The sequence below is a fragment of the Crocuta crocuta genome, unplaced genomic scaffold (assembly GCF_008692635.1).
Source record: "Crocuta crocuta isolate KB4526 unplaced genomic scaffold, BGI_CrCroc_1.0 scaffold167, whole genome shotgun sequence".
Classification (NCBI taxonomy): Eukaryota; Metazoa; Chordata; class Mammalia; order Carnivora; family Hyaenidae; genus Crocuta; species Crocuta crocuta.
Window position 1 is genome coordinate 4468954 of NW_027532406.1, and position 19707 is coordinate 4488660.

General features: G+C 53.5%; 1 protein-coding gene across 1 annotated transcript in view; it reads right to left on the minus strand.

Annotated features, from left to right (window-relative positions):
• The window catches only part of CDH23 (cadherin related 23), a 370961-nt gene that overhangs the window by 215612 nt on the left and 135642 nt on the right, over positions 1–19707 (minus strand). Inside the window, exons 7-8 of the mRNA XM_077778722.1 lie at positions 17280–17408; positions 10438–10516 (exon numbers count right to left, since the gene is read on the minus strand). Of these exons, the coding sequence (XP_077634848.1) occupies positions 10438–10516; positions 17280–17408 (208 nt within the window). The remainder of the gene's footprint in view (positions 1–10437; positions 10517–17279; positions 17409–19707) is intronic.

Sequence of the window (19707 nt, forward strand, 5' to 3'; positions counted from 1 at the left end):
GGGGACTGAAGCAAGCACAGCAACCTCCCCAGCCCAGCCCTCCTGACCCCCTCCCAGATGTCCCCTCTCCCTTCTCCTCACCCCGTATTTCCTCCCCAGTGCTCCACACAGCCACCAGACTCCGCCTTTGCAGGCTTATTTAGCACCCCTCCTTCCCAGCGGAACATGAGCTTCACGGGGGCAGCGACGGTGGCTTTCACTTTGCCATGGGTCTCCATGATCTAGCATGGAGCCTGGCCCGTGGTAGGTACTCAATCAATATTCACGGTTAAATGAATGAGTGAATGAATCCTGGGATTCCAGTCCAGGGTTGACACGAATTACTTCATTTCCCAGGCAGAACAGTAAAGGATGGCAGGAAGAATGTGGGTTTTAGAAGCAGAAAGATCTGGATACGAATCCTGCATCCACCACTCACGTGCGGCATGACCCTAAGCAGGTTTCATGAGCCTGTGAGTTGGCTCCTTGTTTGTAAATGGCACTCAGCCATTTGCATCCTTACATCACTCACATCCTTAAGTGATGGTGAGGGTCAGAGAGGATGTCTAGCCCAAGGCAACTCTCACATACGTTCAGTGAGATACAGACATACAGTGTTGTTCGTAGCAGCATGGCTTGTGATATCAGAATTCAATGCGCGCACCCATGGATAGGAACGTGGACTGTCTGTGATATTTTCACACAATAGAATAGGATGCAGTAATGATAATGAGCAATGATACCTATGCCAAAAAAATATGAATGAATCTCAACTATATAATATTCGGTAGAAAACATAAGTCCCTGGAGACCACGTGGACCATGATACTTTTTAAAGTAAAGTTCAAAGGCAACTAAATCCAAACAATATGAGATCCGTATATATGTGACAAGGTATTTCTTAAAAGCAAGGGCATGAAAAAAAACACAAGATTCAAAGATACAGCTATAGGGAGGGGAAGAACAGAGCCAGATGTGAGGTATGGGTGACAGTCTCACTCGTGGGTTGGTTGATGGGTTCATGGGTATCCACAATATCATTAAAAATTAATAAGGAAACTACAGAGGGCCAGCATAGACCCATGTTGATCATGATCCAAGAATTATGTCTAAATCAGTTCTATGTGCCCGAGGTGTGCCAAGTGAATACAGAAAGAGAGTGCAAGATAAATGGTGGCTAATTTCATAATCCCCCAAAGATCTCAAAGCCCTGGAAGTCCAATACAAAAGCAGTTACCCTACAGATGAGGAAAAGTGGAAAAGGGTCAACTTTGTTAAAAAGACAAACACTTGTTGACATAGGGAAACCGGACTAGAACCTCCCTGCCCAATAGCCTCCAGTCATGAACTAGGATAATCCCCAGCCCCTGTGAGCAACCTCCAGCTGTGACTGGTCTGCCAGATCCTAGAGGAGTGGTTCTCTGACCTGAGCTGAGGTCCATTCCCTGCCCAGCTAGGGAAGTGGACCCGATGTGTATCGGAAGAGGTTCTAGCTGGGCCCAAGAGAGAGTTCTTGGGGGGTGCTCCACAGTACATGGGACATATAGGAGGTTCTATAGTATCCTGAATGCAGGACAGAGACTTCTGCCCATGAAGAGAATGTGAGAGAGAGAAGAAGCTGGAAGGGAGGGTCTCAGACCCAGTGGCAATGACACTTCGCAAAAGTCTGCTGACCAATGCTATCCATGGGAAGAAAGGGGCTGCTGCTCGTGACAGAAAGCACACAGGGTCTCCTTAAAGGAGGGAGGAAGAACAAAGACTTCTCTGGTTTATCACAAAGGGGGCGCACAGGAGAGCACTGAGAGCAAGAACAGCTCAGCTGCTTAGCCCACCACTGAATAGAGGAAGGAGAAAGATCAAGGGGAGAATGAAGTACAGGCTTTCCTGAGGTTCAGCACTGCCATTTAGGTGTGGTGACAGGGAAGAGCTGTAAATAAGATACCAATGTATTTGTACAATTACATAAAAAAACCTAACCTACCAGAGGCACTGTCCCTAGATATTTCTGAAAGAAGAGAGCCATGGGCTGGCAAAGGGAATAAACTTTGGACACATTCGTTCCGGCTCTAGAGAGAATGCCTTTCAACTGCTTCTGGAGGGCTGGGTAAGGCTTGGTGGCCTGTCCAGGCTAGCGGGGAAGGGTGCTGGGATCATTTAGTGATGTCTGCCTCAGCATGGGATTGGTAAATTCTGGTGCATGTGCTGATGCAGGTCTAGGGTAGCAACTGCAGGTGTAAACAGATCAACGTTCCTTATGAATACGCCCCTTTCTGTCGAGGCCACCACCAGGACCCCAGAAACCTCGACTCAGAGGTTAGAAGCTTCTGCGTCTCCTCCTTTTCTTGTACTATCTATTTTCAGTACACCACCAGAGCCTGCTGCCTTCTTTCCTGTACATCTTCTCAATGACCACCCCCGCCACCCAGTTGGTGTGATAGTCTATTAGCAGATCATCCCTCGTTCTCGTGCTTCCTGTTCCACTCCATCTAGATGAGATGAATCTTCTGACGACCCCCTGTCTACCTTCTTACCCCCCAGCCTTGCTCAAGAACCCACTCATTTTGCCTCCTATGCCCTCTATCAACTGCCCCCGCCCCCGCCTGTCTCTGATCTGCCCTTCCCTTCTCCCTGGTCACCTCGTGGCTCCAAGTCAGGTGGGCCATTTCCCCTGTGCCAAGCCAGATGTCCTGAAGTTCCATGCACTTCCAGCCACCCACCATGCTACCCCAAGCCAGGGGCTGCGGCGTGCGATTCAGATATCCAAAAGAGGTCTGATTCCTCCGAGTTTTCACTTCTCGGGCTTGGGGGAGAAAAATGCCAAGCCTCTTAATCACAAGGGCTTTGATGTATTTCAAAGGATGGCCTCCTATGATAGCTGCCCCCTGCCAGGCCATGGCCAGGGGCATGGTCCAGGAATTGGCATACGTGTAAGCTATATCTGATGATTCTCTCTAAACACACACACACACACACACACACACACACGTGCACGATCAGACAAGCAGCCTTCATTCCCATCCAAGTACTAACCAGGCCCGACCCTGCTTAGCTTCCGAGATCAGACGAGATCGGGCGCGTTCAGGGTGGTATGGCCATAGACACAAGCAGCCTTCATTCCAAAGCGCTCAATGCATTTTCAAGGAACTACCTCACTTGCTAATATTGACATAAAATCCAAAGACTGGCAAGTGAGGGCTTTGTCCTTCACTAACACACCTGGGCAGTCCCCAACATGACTGGAAGTGTGGCCGCTGCCTTTCAAGCAGTGGTGAGGAGTTTCAGCTCACTGATACTGCTCACTGAGTCTTGATTCCAGACCACTGTTTCTCAACCTTCTTTTCATTATTGCCCCTGTTACCGGCCATTTAAGACATGTTTTTTTCCTAACTGCTTCCCCCCATGAAATTCCAATACCACAGATATATCTGCACACATATCTTTGTGCTTTATAAAAAGAGTAAAAATTTTTCACCCCTGTAACAAATTTTTGCCTCCTAGAGGGTGATATCACCCCTGTCGACTAGATGTGCTCTTCCAGACCAGTGCTTCCCCCTGAGTGTGGCTCCCAGACCAGCGTGTCAGCATCACCTGGGCCCCACCCCCAGCGTTTCCAATTCAGTAGGGTTAGGCCAGGGTGTAAACTTTGGAATTTCTAATAATTCTCATCATTAGAAGTTGATGCTGATATCTCTAGTCTGGAGACCACATTTTGAGAACCACGCTTGTCATGAAAAATGGGTATATTCTGGAGCCCCAGAGACTTGGGTTCAAATTCATGTTCTTCCAGAGCACCTGGGTGGCTCAGTCAGTTAAGTGTCCGGCTTTGGCTCAGGTCATGATCTCACAGTTCATGAGTTCGAGCCCCGTGTCGGGCTCTGTGCTGACAGCTCAGAGCCTGGAGCCTGCTTTGCATTCTGCATCTCCCTCTTTCTCTGCTTCTCCCCAACTTGTGCTCTCTCTCTGTATCTCTCTCTTTCTCAAAAATAAATTAACATTAAAAAATTTTTTTGAAAACTAATGTTCTTCCACTTAGTAGCTGTGACCCTCGGCCAGTCTATGTACTCAATGATTCTTGCTTTACTTGTGTGCAGAATGGAGTAATAATGTCTCCCTCACAGACTGCTGTGAGAGATAAATGTGTCCAGCCAGTGCCTAGCACATGGCAGGCACCCAATAAATGGTCCTCCCCCCCACCTCAGACAGGCAGGGCTGCAAGGCATGGAAGATGAGAGAGGCAGGGCTTCTGTAGCCTGGAGGGTGTGGCTGGGCTGAGATAGAGGCTGTACCCAGGACCTGGCAGAAAGCACTGTGGGGGGCTTGTTCACCACAACCTCACACACCAGGGTGGTAAAGGCCCTTCTGGCACTGGAAAAGAGTCCGTTCAGCATCGATTATGGGAAGGGGAGAATTAAATGACAGAATTCATCAGTCTAGCATGTGTGGAAAATGAAAATGCTTCCAATAAGGATTCAGATGGCATCGGAGCCACCTGGAGGGCTCATTAAGACAGTTTTCTGGGCCCCCTGCCCTGGGCATCTGATTCGGGAGTTGTAGGGTGGGGCCTGAGAATGCCCACGTGCAACAGGAGTTTACGGGTGGCTGCTGCTGGTCCACCACCCCCACTTTGAGAACCGCTGCTCTACAGCCTCTTGTATATGGGCTCCCTACATCAGGGGATAGAGAAACCACAAAAAGTCTGGGTGCTTGCAGAAAGATGATGGCAGGACAGAATCCCCAGAGCCCCTGGGGCTGTCTGACAGAAGCCTTCAACCTGGGCTCCTGGCCACGGTGGCGCCCAGCATGCTAGCATGATGAGAGTGGCCTTGGCTAGGAATGCGGGCTTGGGACAGCATGACACATGCTTGTCTCCGCCACAGCCTGGGTGGTAAGGGAAGAGGGAAGTGGTTGGCGTCTTCTGAGGGCCTACCATGCAACTGACCTATGGGACACTCACCACATGCTGTTCACTTTAGACAGTGGTCTCACTTATGTTTATTTTCACAACTCTGTGACAAAGATATGACTGGCCCCATTAAAAGCTGGGGAAACTGGTCCTTTGAGAGTTTCAGTCACCCACTCAAGGGCACTTAGGAAGACAGGGCTCCTTTCTGGAACAAACAATGGTCAGATGTTAAAGTCAGCAACTTCCCTGCTTAAGGGGGCTCTAAAGGTATCTCAGGCTGTGGGCCAGTCCTCTGCCACCTGTCCCACCAGCCACCTCCTGTCACCCCGCCTCCTCATCCTCCTTTGGCTCTGCTATCTGCTTCCCAATGTGATAGCCAGTTGGGGGACAGCACAGCAGCCTCGCCTTGGGCCTGCTTATTCTGCCTGCCCTCCTCCAGCCCCCGGGCTCCAGTCTGACCACGGGAGCTTCACATAACACACCTCAACCTTATTCCCCACTCCCACCCCCGCCCAGGCTGAACTGGCTCCCTGCTACCTCAGGAGCAAGGCCTGGCATTCTCCTGAGCCGGGCCTTCTACACCCTGCATGGCTGGGCCCTGCTTCCCTCTGTGGCCTCCTCTCCCCAAGGTCTCCCTTGTAGGCTGCACTCAGCCAAGCTGAATTACTGTTCTACCAACACGCCACACTCTCTCCTGTTCTGGGACCCCAGTAAATGCTGTTCCTTCCGCCTGCAAAGCCTTAACCCCGCAGTTCCTGGGTAGTGCCTGCTCATCAGTCGGTGGGTGGCTTAGATGATCTCTTCTCCCATCCAAGTACTAACCAGGCCCGACCCTGCTTAGCTTCCGAGATCAGACGAGATCGGGCGCGTTCAGGGTGGTATGGCCGTAGACTAGATGATCTCTTCTCAGTGAGTGTCCTCAGCCCAGTGACGGCTGGGGGAGGCGGCCCCTCCCACGGATGCTTTCTCCCTTCCTATTACAGATATTTTCAAACATACACAGAAGGAGAGAGAACAGTCTAATGGACCTTCCAGGGAGCCATCACTCCATGTCAACAGTTATTGCCACAGCCCATGCTTCTCAGTCTGCTTTCCCACCTACACTGGAGACAGGGCATCCAGCCCTACACATTCTCAGGACATTAACACAGCTCTCGGCTCAGAGAAGACCCTTGATCCAACGTGGGTGGATGCCAAGAGTCCGCATTTGTTGAGCACTTATTATAAAACCAGATGCTCTTCTACATGGTTACATGGCTTTGCTCTCTGTATGTGGATAGCCTCCATATGAGGCTCAGGCTCCTCCTACCTCCACTTCACAGGCTGAAAAACTGACGCAGGTTACACAGCCAGTCAGTGGTAGCAGGCGAGCAAGGCAGTCTAACTCTGGAATAGAGCTGCCCACAGAAATAGGATGTGAGCCACATGTGGCATTTTAAATTCTCTAGTAGCTATTAAACATTAAAAACATTCAACATTAAAAAAAAAGATGAAATTAATGTTAATAATATGTCATATTTAACTCAGTATATCTAAAATAATGTGACTTCAACATGTCATCAATATAAGACATTATTAATGAGATGTTTTATAACCTGTGTTGCATATTGAGTCTTCCAGATCCCCTAGGTGTTATCTTACAGACTAGCCACATATCAAGAGCTCAGTAGCCACAGGGGCAACCATACTGGGCAGCACAGCTAGCGGTCAGCACCTTGGACAGCAGCCACAGAGCCGGCACTGAACCACTAATCTGCTTAAAAGGATGAAGGAGGAAATGAGTGAATAGAAGTTCCTAGGACCCGTGGGCCTGATCTTTCGTTGATAACTAATAATGCTTAATACTTTATGGCCCTTTAGAGTCTCTCTGGCACCATTTTATCTGCCATAGGGATTATTAACCCTGTACCATGGATAACGATTATGGGGTTAAGAGGGGTCAAACGCCTTTCTCTGTTGCAGGTGGCAGAGCTGTGCCTCGAACCCACAACTCTGGACTGCAAGTCCAGTACTCTGTATGGGGAGGGGCACAGCTGCCCCTTGAAGCAGGACCGTCTCCATCTGGCAAAGGAGGGTGTCTGTTGAGACCCCAGGCTGGGGTGGCCTTTGGGAATGGGAGCCCCATTTTGCTTGGGTCCTGGAGGAAGTGATGCCCTTGGTGAGTGGCAGGGCAGGCACAGGCTGAGGAAGCAGATGGGGCCTGTGCCAGGTTCTCTGTGGGAAAGAACCTTGTCATTCTTCAGTCTCATTTTGGCCACAAGAGGCTGAGAACAAATTGATGGCAATGGGGCCATAACTTACCTCTGAAGGCCTCTTTGTTCTTGGCAAAACAAAGGGGTCATTAGTAATGGTGAAAGCGCTGGTGTGCAGACATAAATCCCCCCAGCTGCGGGCTGATAAACAGCCCAGAGGGGATGGGGGCTCAAGGAGCCCAGCAGGTTAACTGCATGCCATGGATCACTCATGGGCTCAGGCTTGGGTCCACCTACATGTGGACAGAGTCACCCCCTTCCCAGGCTCTGGAGGTACCCAGAGACTGTGTCACGCACAGTAGCTGTCAGGGCTCACACCTGGCTCCAGGAGCCAACACAACCCTCATCTTCCCTCTCAAATGAAAATGGATCCCTAGCATTGAAGGCTGGAGCAGGCTCCCACAGGGTACTCAGGGCCAGCTTGGGGCAGTCATATGAAGGTGCCCTTGTGGGCATTCCTGCTTCCTGCTTCAAGCCAAAGAGACAGTGGCTGAGCCTCCCAGGAAATGGATGAGGCTTAACATCACTGGAAAGGCAGGTGTGTGAGGCCAGATCCTTCGCAGACAATGGGCTCTGCAGCAGTGTCTACACTGGTCAAGGGAAGTAGAGTTGAGGCCACATCCTACCTTTCTATCTCCTGCTCCCCTGGGGACTCTGCTCTCCTGTCTGTCTGTCTGCTTTAGGCTCACAGTAAGGCCAGATTGTGGGAAGATAATGCCACCCCAGGGCCAGAGAAAGGCAGGCAGGAACAGGTGGGTGGGCACCCAGTAAGCCAGGTGCTCAGGAACGGGAGGGAAGGAGAAAGGAAACCTTTTTTTCCTCAAGTTGCCTGAAAAGGATTTGCGTGGGGCTATGGGTTTTGTGGTGACAAACACCCATGAAGGAGTTCAAGGACCATCAAGCCCACCCTATAAGCAGGTCCAAGTGCCATCTTAGCAAGGATGGCATCTATTTGCTACAGGTGCTGCCTTCTCTTTCCATGCCCATAACAGACTCTACCGGTTGAATACCGAACTGAGCCTGTTTGGCTTCATGGTCCTCTTCAGGCAGCCATTACCAATCAACCAGAGTTCGCATGTGAGAGGAAACCCATTTGTCATCCTTTCTAAAAAAGCCCCCAAAGTACATCTTTGCTGGCAATGGGAATCCTATAAAGCTACGGAAGTTTCTGCCTCTTGCCCCCACCTTTATACACAACGCCTACCTGTAGTTTCACATTCTGGGTCTCCCTTCTCATCCTGTTGCTCACACTCGGGGACCTGGCCCAGGAGAGTATGGCCCTGGAAATCTGATAGGATGCTGCCACAGACCTTTGTCCCCAGACTCCAGGCTCCAGAGCCCAGCTCAGACACCCAAGGCTCGGCGGCTCTGCCCTCTAGCCTCCTGCTCCCAGGGGATGGGGTGAGGAGGGAAAGCAGGCTGGGGCCCTCTTTGAAGGCTGGAGAGGGCCTGAGGGTCTGAGGCTGGTGGCCTGGCACCCAGCATGAACGTGGAATGGACCAACGCCTTAGAGGATGGCCTCTCAGTGTCACTGCAGGAATTTCCTGTCTGGCCATGACCGCATGTTAGCTCCTGGATCCTTGCTCCCCACCCTCATCCAGGCTGGCGTATGTCTGGAGCCAGCACACAGCCAATGAAATGAGGAGACAATCCCCCCACCCAGCCAGGTGTCCTCTTCATGATGCCACCTTATCCTGACCCCTCAACTCTATCACCCTTGGGACTCACTGCTGTTTCTGCAGGTCTCCAGCACAAGCCCCTTGCCCCTGGGAGGCACTTGCTTTGCTTTGCTAATTGAAAAACTCATAAAGGAGACCAGCACCAGCATGGGCCTCTCTCCTCTGCTCGGTAGAAGAGAGCTCCCAAATCCTGGGGGGACTCTGCCTTCCCGCAGAACGGCTTCCTTCCTAGGACTAGCTTTCTCACACCCTGGCCTAAGGACCATCTGCACCTGGGGCACTGTGAAGAAGGACCATTCCTGGGCCCCATCCTAGTTCCACAGCACAAGAAGCTCCATGGGTGCCAAGGACTCTGTATTTTTGGTAGGAGCCCCACGTGATTCTTGGGCATTCTGGAATTTGAAAACCCACTACCCTGGAGTTGCATTCCTTCTCTCCTTCCTTCCTTCATTCCACAAGTACATGGGGGTTTACTCTGCTGAACCCTGTTTGGGGCACCGGANGGCTTGAAGATGCAATAGGAGTCACACCAGCAGCTGCAGGTCACAGGGAACCCACAATGCTCCTGATTTCCTGTGTTCCCAAGGATGGGTGTGCTTCTTCCTACCAGCTAACTCCCAGCTTCCCAAGGTTATTATTGGCTGACAGCAATAATAATAACAACAGCAACTAACACTTATATAGGACCTTAGATCCATTAATTAGGTTCTTTACATACATTAACCATCCGAGGTAGGTACACTTATTGCTCCCATTTTATGGATAAGAAACTGAGGTATATAGATCATTCCAAGGCAGTATGTTCACAAGACTCCATCCTCTATGTTCTTCATCCTTACACCTTGGTGTCTTTTGAGCTTTAGGGGGAAAATGCCCCCCAAATGTCACTCTGTTGTAGGGATGTGGTCAGGAGAGGCGTCGGGGTAGACACTGGCCGGTGACCTGCCATCCTCCTGGCTATCAGTCTGGCCTGCCCAGATGTACTAGGCTGACCCCTGACTGGGCAGAGTGGGAGGCCACATGTGTGGGGGCAGGACGCACAGGGGCAGAGCCAGGGAGTGTCTCTGAGTGATCAGCCTCTCATGGGCCTGTCACCAGCTCCCTCTCTCCAAAGCCAAGCAATCCTGGGACAGCCAAACAGAGCTGCTACAGGATCTGTCTTTGGGTGGGGATATGAGGTCAGAGACGCCATCACCCAGAGCCTTCTTCGTAGCCAGTCACCATTCCACTCAACCGAGAGAGCGGGTGGGAGAGGAGGGACTCTGTGCTTCCCCTGTGACGAGACATGAACTCCCAATGCTCAGAAATGTGACAGGAGCACGAAATTGGCTGACGTGCAGCTCTGTCATTCTAAAATGATGTGCAAATGCCATCCTTTCATCACGTCAGAAAAGAAAACAAAGAAAAACCCAGAGCACTAAAGGAGGTTAGACGGGAGTCCCCAATGATCCGGGCTCAGAGCCCCAAAGTGCTCAGATGCCTCACACCTTGGACAGCAGCACACACTCCTGTCTCCCAACACCACCCCCACGGCCCCCAAGATCTTATCCTCGGTGGCAAGCACCCCTCCTCCTCCCCGGCTCCTCCCTCCTTCTTCGACTCAGTCCCCTTCCCAAGGCCTTACCTGAGACAATAGTGTAGCCAATCCCCCGGGGACGTCCTTTATCCTGGTCAATGGCAGTGATAACTCGCACCGTTGTGCCCTGGGCAGGAGAGACGAGGGACCTGAGTTTGGTCACCCAGTCTCCGGGTGGCCATCTTTCTCTGTAGCTGTTCTGGCACCCACAGCTTCCCTCCCCAGGTGGACTCCTTGCTGCCAGGCCAGCCTAGGAAGTAGCTGCTGAGTGCTCAGGTCTCTGCTGTCCCCATCAACCTGGGGCCTTGGCAAACACCTCCAAGTCTCATGGAAAGGCCCAATCTTGATGTTCTCGTTCCCCCTTCCCCTCCCCATCCCCCCTATTCTGGTGTAACTACCCAGGAAAGAAGAGCATCCAGCTGGGGGACAAGAGATCTCATCTGTGTCTCAGTCACCCATCAAATTGCTGTGTGACCTCAGGTGGGTTGCTGCACCTTTCTAGTCTTAGTTGTCCAACCTTAATATGAGTAACAGCAGAAGCCCTGGGACCTCGCTTTCACTAGGACTTGAGTAAAGGAGAACATCGTGGATCAATTACTCTACTAATGAAAGTATTATAAATCCTGAAAGTGAGTATCTCCAGGGATAACTCGGGGGGCCACCAGGGTCCTATGAACCACGCCCTCACCGGCACCACTACCGGCAGTCCCTGCCTCAAAAGGCTCTGCTCACACCCTGTTCATTCTCCCTGAAGCACTGGGGGAGGAGGGGCCAGCTTCTGAGACCACCGGGACGAGGACTCAGGGGTCCCTGCTCTTAGAGAGCGCACAGTCTACGGGAAGGGTCACGGACAGATTCACAGGCACTGCTATACACATCTAAGGGTGCTGAGATGCAGAAATGCACCTCAAAGTGCAGAAGTCCACCTGGAGGAGCTGGCAAAGGATTATACAGACAGCAGCCCTCTGATGGGTCACGGAGAATGCGTAGGAGTTTTCCAGGGAAAGAAAATGACGCAGAAGGCAAACGATACAGCAGGGGCAGAGAACTGGAGCTGTAAGACTGTCCAGAAAGAGATCCTGACATATAATGGGCACATTCAAATATCAGGTGATGGACTGGTTGGATGACCGAATACATGAACGTACAAAAGAGGATTCTCACTTCACCACCACCAGCACTTGCCAAATCGCCCCTTGCCCACAGCAACCTTCACCTTACTCTCCTGTCAACCAGCCACGCCTGTCTACCATGCCGGCCTGAGATTCTCACCTGGGCTACTGTTCTCCCTGGTTAATAATGGGCAGGACAGGGGCGCCTGGGTGGCTCAGTCAGTTAAGCGTCCGACTTCGGCTCAGGTCATGATCTCACGGTTCGTGGGTTCAAGCCCCACGTCAGGCTCGGTGCTGACAGCTCAGTCTGGAGCTCAGTCTGGAGCCTGCTTTGGATTCTCTGTCTCCCTCTCTCTTTGCCCCTCCCCCCAACTCGCACTCTGTCTCTCAAAAATAAATAAATGTTAAAAAGAAAAATAAAAACTAAGTAATGAGCAGGACAGCACTGTCCCCATCCCATAGGGAAATGTCAATCCTGGCATTTACATGTCTAATGATGAGCTCTTCTGGACTTGATACGCTGCCTCTCACCCATTTGCTGTTCATGAGAGTGAGAGGTCCGCAGGGTGTGTGCTCTGAGCATCTTCTCCTGTGGAGGGAGACCTGTTCTCTGTTGCAGACGCCCTCTGATGGGGAGGGCGGGGCCCTGGGAGCGGGAAGCCTCCATTCCAACTTCTTCTGCTCTCACTGCCAGACACAGAAGGGCAACCACCACCTCACCCACCCGGGGCAGAGCTGTCCCTGCACAGCTCTCTCTCCGTTCTCTCCTGGGCCCAGGTGTGCAGCACTCTGGGCTGAGGGAAGGTGAGACTGTTCCAGGAGAAACTTCCGGCAGAAACTTGGCTGCTGCCCCAAGGCCAAGGCCATGCAGGAAGCAGATGTGGCTCCTCCTTGGGGCCCCTCCCCTCTAGGAAGACAGACGACAGAGCTCTGACTACATCCCCTGGGGGAAAAGAGACTTAACAAAGTCTGAGAAAGACAGCATCAAATGAGCATCTCCCCAGGTGGGTTCCCAGGATCTGAAGGGGCCAGAGCCCAGGGGGCTCCAGCTACAGCAGGTGCTGTTCTTCCGCAAGCACCCACTCTGGACTGCTGCAAACGCCTGCTGCGTACGAACTCATCTTACCCTCACACCTACCCCAGAAGCCCCATTTTCCAGGCGAGGAAACTGAGGAACTCGAGTTAAATGGCCTTGCCATGGCCCCATTGCAAGGAAGGAATGGTGAAGCCAGGGTTCAATGTCAGACACGTTGACTCCAAAATGCTCTTGCCCGCCAGGCAACACCGCCTCTCTACCAGCTTCTGTTATAATAATGTAAACTGTCATTGATGACAGTCCCTGCGATGTTGGCAGGCGCTAATCTAAGCACTTCACAAGCATTAGCTCATGTCACATTTGGGACCACATACCTGTCCCACCTGTCCCATCCTTCCCTGGGGCTTTAGCGTAGTCAAGGCTCCTAGAAGTTAGTAAAGAGGTTTAAAACACACACACACACACACACACACACACACACACACACACACACAACCACAACAACCACAACAACCCTGTTAACCTTTGCTCTCCTGGGCTTTCTAATCAGATGACAGACGCTTCTCCTGTAGCATCTGTTAATAGCCCCAGACCCAGGCATTCATTCGGGAGGCATTCATCAGACTTGCAGGGTCTACGCTAACCGCTAACCGCTCCCCCCAACATCACCCCCCAAAGGGCACTTTTGGGGATGTCTGCCCTTCCTGGGGCCACCCCTCACATAGGAGGGGCCTGGGTTTGTCCTCAGGGGGAGGTCCCAACGGCGTGAGGCTCAGGTGCCGGGATGGGCTTTCTAGACGTGGGAACAACTCCCTCTTTTTCAGAGTGCCATGTGGCCTGGGCCCCAAGTGTGTTCCAGTATGATGGTCCCCAGGCAGCCCCTGGCCTGCTGAGGGCACGGACCAGCCTGCCAGGTAACTGTGCCCAGAGGCTACCAGAGCACCTTTCCGGAAAATCACTAACCAATAAACCCAAAGGGACAGCTGCAGGCCCCCAGGCATACAACCTGGGAGTGGCTGGGCTGAGCTGGGCCTAGTGAGTCCCAGGAGGACTGAAAGGGGGCCAGTAGTGGCCGGTGCAAATATCGGACCTGGGGGCCAAGGAGCCTTCAGGCCTCAGAGCCCTGGGACCACCCCCCCCCCCCCCAAACACACACACGCACTCCCACCCTGGGCTGCCTCGAGTCCTCCCGGGCTGGTGGGGCCGGCAGGGCTCAGAGGGGCCAGTGGACAATCCAGAACGAGATGAGGAGGAGGCTGGCTCTCCCCCGAAAGGGCCACACCTGAGCTTCTGGGAAGTGAGATCCAACAGGCTCCTGACAAAGTTTGGGGTTTCATCTCTTTTTGGGTAAATAAATCCATTTTTAATAAAACCCTGAGCTTTTAATACAAGCGCAGCCACAAAGACTGGAAATGTTATAAGAAGGAATTAACGGGGAGGAATGGGGGCCCTGGGGATCCCACGACTCTTGTTTCAGAGTCTCCGTAATTATATTTTCAATATACTGAAACTTATTTCCAAAGACGAGGGGATGGAGAAGCAGCACGGCCCCTGCCGGCCCAGAGCCAGGCCCCTAACTGGCTGGCCTTCCATACGGGGGTGTGGTTGGCTGGGAGAGCAGGTGGGAAGGCCCGGGAGGGTCAGGGAAGGGACCATTGGGACGTGAGGCTCCTCCTGTCGCGGAACCCACCCTGTAAGGAGGAGACCTCCTGGGAAACGAGGCTCCCCTGAGAAGCTAAGGGGGCATAGGCCTCCAGGGTCCCGGTTCCTTGTGGTGGGAAGAGCAGTATGGTGAGGAGGTTAGGGGCTTGACTGTGTGGGCTGCCTCCTTTGCGTGAGTTACTTGATCTGTCGCTGCCTTGTTTTCCCCAGTCTATAAAATGGGTATAATAACAGCATCCACCCCTGAGCAATTGATATTTGTAAAGCGCTTGGAGCCATACCTACTACACAGAGCAAATACTGTAAAAGTGATTGTCACTGTCCCCTGGGACCGTGTGAGCATGTGATACAGGCGAAGTTGCCTCTCCCTAGACAGTGCCTGCGCGTGATGTTCCAAAGAACTTCGGCACATTCAGCCTCCTCAGCATGCCAGAATCACACTAGGCATCCTACGGGCAAGGGGTTTTCTGGGTATCATACAGAGAGAGCAGCTAACGGCCCAGGCAGAGCGGGCACTGGTTAAATGCTACTCTGTGCCACGGACTAGGCTGGGCACCAACAGCCTTGCCCTCACGTTTCCCTCACAAGCCCCAACACGGGCAGATGTGTGAGAAAACGGGGGCTCAGAGGTTCCAGAATTGGTTTCAAGCCACAAAGCATGGGGAGCGGGTGGGGTGCGGAGGGCTGTGCTGAGGTGGGTCTGGGGGATGCCACTGCTCTCTGGCAGAAGTGACAGGCCCGGGGCTCTGTGCCCAGGAAGGGTGCCAAAGCCGGGGTGGGGGAGTGGTGCAAGACAGCCCATGCCTCCGAGGTCTGGCTACTGGTGGGGAAGTCGGGGCACAGCTGAGAGGAGCTCAGACTTCTCTAGAAGGAACTCGGGTCTCCCTTCTACGGCCTGCCTTTTCCAAAGCAGCCGGCCAGGGTGGGAGTTGGGGCTGTGACCTGGCAGGCTCTGCCGGGGCCCCAGGGGGAAGCGGGGGGGGGGGGGGGGGGNAGGAGGCAGAGTGCAGACGTGACCAGTGAGGAGCCGTCCAAAGCGTGTGTGGTTTGGCCAAGGAAGGTGCAGGGACCTGCTCCGAGTTTCTCTGGCTGCCTGGCGGCCATCACAACCTCACTCCAACCAACAGGTTGGCTCTGAGCATCTTCGCCACACTCCGCCCTGGGCACGAGGCCCTGGCAGACCCCCCCCCCCCCCCCCCCCCCCCCCCCCCCCCCCCCGCCCCCGCCNCCTTGACCACCAGGAGCTCCAAAGTAACCCACTCACACGTCGGTCAACATTACAGGTGCAACTATAATTCCGTGGTAAATTATGCAACATGGGGAACGCTGAGGGGAAAGAAATGGCTGGCTATGTCTGCGGGCTGGTGAGGATAAAGCCAGGGGGAAAAAAATCAAAGAAAGGTGGCCGGTGTGAACCAGAAGAAGGGCGGATTTTATGCTGGTGGTAGGAGCGACCTTAAGGGGTGAAGAGGATGGATGGCAGGAAGGTGGGAAGGCTGGTCTGGCCGGACGTCGTGCGTTCCTTTGCTCATTCGTTTGTTTGTTCCTTCCACAAACATATCCTTAGCACCCCTGATGTGCAATGCCCCCAACAGACCCAGCCCCTGCCCAACTACGCTTCTGGCCAGCAGGAAAGCAGAGGCTGAACCAGCTGTCCAAGAGCGCTGAGTGCTAAGAAAGGGACGTGCAGGGGCCAGGAACAGGTGGAAGGGCCCCTCTCCTCTGAAAGGTCAGGGAAGACCTCCCTGGGCTGAGATGTGCGGGTAGCAGAGGGACTTTGGAAAGAGATAGCCTTTAGCCTCAAAGGCTAGAGGTCCTGCTGTCCATGGACCACTTAGAAAGAAAAGGTGAGGATGGGGAGGCATTAAGATCTCCTCCTCCACCCTGCAGCAAGAGACTAAAAAAGGATCTTGCCTGTTAGATCCTCCAGCCCATATCAGGCCCCAGAAAGGATGTGGCTACCCCCCACACACCTGGAAATTGAAACAGAGTGCTTCAAGGATGCCATGGTCAGAATGGACCACAACCTCCAAAGTGGAGGTCAGGCTTCCCTGGCCTGTGGTGGTCTATAGGTACAGTCTGCAGCCCGGTCAAGGGAAGCCTACCTCTCACTGATACCCAATCCTGTGAGCCCGTGTAGGTGGGTGCCCTGCTTTGCTCTCCAAGTTGTGCATCTCTCCTGTAAGCATACTGAGTCCCCTCAAAAGGAAAAGCACACTTTTCTTTCCACAAGAGAAGCTTCCCCAAGCTGTATGTCCAGCGTGGCAGCAGCCGAGAGGAGCCAGCTTTTCTTAATTTAGGAGCCCAGTGTGTGTGTTTCAGTCTAGTTTGCACCAAAGCATGGATGACTCCCGGGCAAGGGATGGGTGGGCGAAGCTGCCTACTCCCAGCCCCGGCCAAGTGGGTAGCAGCACGTTTGGGTCTCGAAGATCTCCAGTCGTGACTTGAATCACAGGCAGACCAAGCGCCCAAGGGCAGCCAATCTATAGGCTGGCTGGAGATCTATGACTGTGTGACACGGCACAGAATTGTGAGCACAACCAATCAGATGCCTCTTTGGAAAACTTGGACTTGAGACCGTTAGGAGGCGTGGCCAGAGCTGTGTACTCTCAGAGAAGAGCCAAGCCCAGGAGGGCTGGGGAGTGGGGGGCAACCTGCCACCATCTTGGGCAGCCATTGGTTGGCTGGGAAAGGCAGATTGGCCCATGGGGAATGTGGCTGAGCCCAAATCTGTTTTGGTGCATGTGGCTGAGTCCAAATCTGCTCTCCAGGCCAGGCTGGTTCCACTGGTACCCTGTTATCCCACATAAATCTCTGTGAACTGCTCCCATTTGTTTACACTAGTAAGTCTTTGTTTTTTGCTTCTTGGAGCCCCCTGGGGATGAAGCGAGGGGGTGAGGACATGGGGTGCAGTATAAAGAAGGGAGCTGGGTTTTCACTGGGCTGAAATACCCATCACTGACATGCATAGAGATTGAGGAGAATAAGGAATGCTGAGGAAGGGCCCGTCCTACCAAACAGGTCCCCTGGCCCTAAAGGAAGCTCAGAGGGAAGTCCCACAGAGCTGGGGCACATCTTACCGGAGGAGAATGCTCATAGATGTTAGTGCTATAAGGCAGGTTGATGAAGATGGGGTCCATGTCCTGGACATCTGTGATGATGATGGCCAAGTTGGCCAGGGTGGACAGAGGCCTGGTCTTGTCTTGATCCTTAGAAGACAAAGAATACAAAGCCTTAGGTTGTGACATTGTTCACACACACACACACACACACACACCTGCACACACAACACCGTGTGCACAAACATGTGTGCCTATGTACACACGTGCCCCCGCACTCCTGCGCAAAGATCCTTGGTACGCAGGAGTTCAAGAACTCTAAGCACCCACAGCGATCTCTGACCTGTGCAGGAAAACGTAAACAGGGCCCCCCAAGGCCCAGTAGACAGCGGCTTATCCAATGTCACTGAGCGGGACTAGGGTAGAGCCAGATCTCCTGCCCCCAGCCCAGCCTAGCCCTGATCATCTCAAGGGTGGGATGACTGGCTTGGGGTGAAGAGCTAGCGCTGTCCTTAGCGACTTCTCTCGATTCAGGCAGAGGCCCTGGCCATGCCCACTTCCTGCCCCCTCTCTCATCCCAGGGCAGCAAGGGAATGACCAGGATGGACGTTCCTCAGAAAAAAGGCTCTCTCACAGGAGAGGGGGCTACTCTGAGACTCCCCCCCTCGCCAGGGGCCCTGTCTGCACCCAGGGTTTACTGGTAGAGCAACTTTTCTGATAGAACCAGCAGGGGGCGCTCTGGGGCCTGTGCCATTTGGGGGGCTCCAGGAAGAAAGCTGAGAGGTCATGCAGGCCATCCCTCTGTGGCCAGGCAGGCCATGTTTAAACCCTCCTAGTCAAATGCCAATTTAGTTTTATGAAAGCTCACCAAGAAGAGAAATCAGACACACATCTTCTATTACCCCCAAACACACAGCCCACCATGATAAACTGATTAAATAGCCCACGGCTATCGAATAACAACAGGTAAGAGCAACAGAAAAGACCTGCTGAATGCAGATTTCATACGAGGCACTGAGCTAGCACCTTGTCTGCTTTTGCAGATACTATGTGCCCATTATTCAGATGTGTTCACCGAGTCACAGAGGTTAAGTAACTTGCCCAGAGTCATGCAGATGGTACATGTGTAGCCAAGACTCAAACTCAGATCCTTTTGCAAAACGAACCTGCCCTGTTTTGATCTGGGGCCCAGACATCATCTCAGTCACTGACTTGCTGGGTCACTGTGAATAAATTCTCTTCCTTCTCGGGGCCTCGATTTCCTTCTCTCTGTGACGAAGGGGCTCACCACAACCTCCATGGACCCTCGGGCCTGTAAATTCTCTGGTCTGGGATTTGAGAGTGACTGTCCTCTGATTAGGTCTCCCTCAGTCTGGGGTGACCCGAGCGATACAAAGCATCCCCCCAATTCCTGTTCAACAAGCTTTGGGGAGGAGGGCAGGCTGTCCTAAGAGTCCTCAGGGACAGCCCCGGAGAGGGTGAGGGACTTTGGGGATGAGGGGTGGGTGCAGTCGGGTAGGGGAGAGCCTGGACGCAGGAGGCGCGGGGCAGCAGGTCCGCCAGGGAGATGGCTTTCCAGGCTCCAAGACAACGGAACCCACAGCCCAGGCTCGGGGGCTGCCCGTGGCAAGAGCTTTCCACCAGGGACCTGGACAGCCAGGCAGACAGGGCCAGAGTGGGAGGGACAGAAAGGCCCGTGACCTTTTCTGAGCAGGGGAGGCCAGTGATTCTCATTTGCCATTAGCCGTCTTCTGGCGGCAGCCGGCTTTGTCCCTCCCCTCCATCCCAGTCTTGGGGCCACAGCCTTGCCGCCGCCACAGATGCCCCCGTCCAGCCCACCTCGGACTCCACGCTGGGGAACGGGGACAGCAGAGGGCACACTGGCAGGCAGGCACCTTGCTGGGCTCCCGGCTGCCGCTCCGGGGCCTGCAGCTCTCACAGCTGTTTCCAGGGAAGTCCTCACATTTCCCCACCTGGGCCCACCCAGGGGTGGCTGGGACCCCACGATGCTCCCTTCGATGCTGCCCAGGAGACTCTCCTTGGGCAACGCCCAGCAGCCAAGGGCACAGCACGGGTCCTGGGGGGAGGGGGGCTGTGTTTCCTTCAGGTGGAGGCACCTTCAACACTGAAGGGCTTCTCTGCATCTACTGCCTCAGGGTCCGATGTGGGGAGATTAACAGCAATTTAACTGTATTCACCATCTCAGCTTGAGCCCGGGCCTCTTGACAGGCTGGGCCACCCAGATCTGAGCCTAAGCCCAGCTCTGGTCTCTTCCCCACCGGCCCAAAACCATTTTTACAGAAGATGGAAATTACTCCACAGACACAGGTTCGTAAGCAAGAAAGAGACTGAGCATCTGCACATTCCTGGGCACCCCTGTGTATGCAAACTGCAAGTGGCGCGAGGGCCACCACGGCTGGGGGGGGGGGGGGGGCAAGGGAGGAGCCAG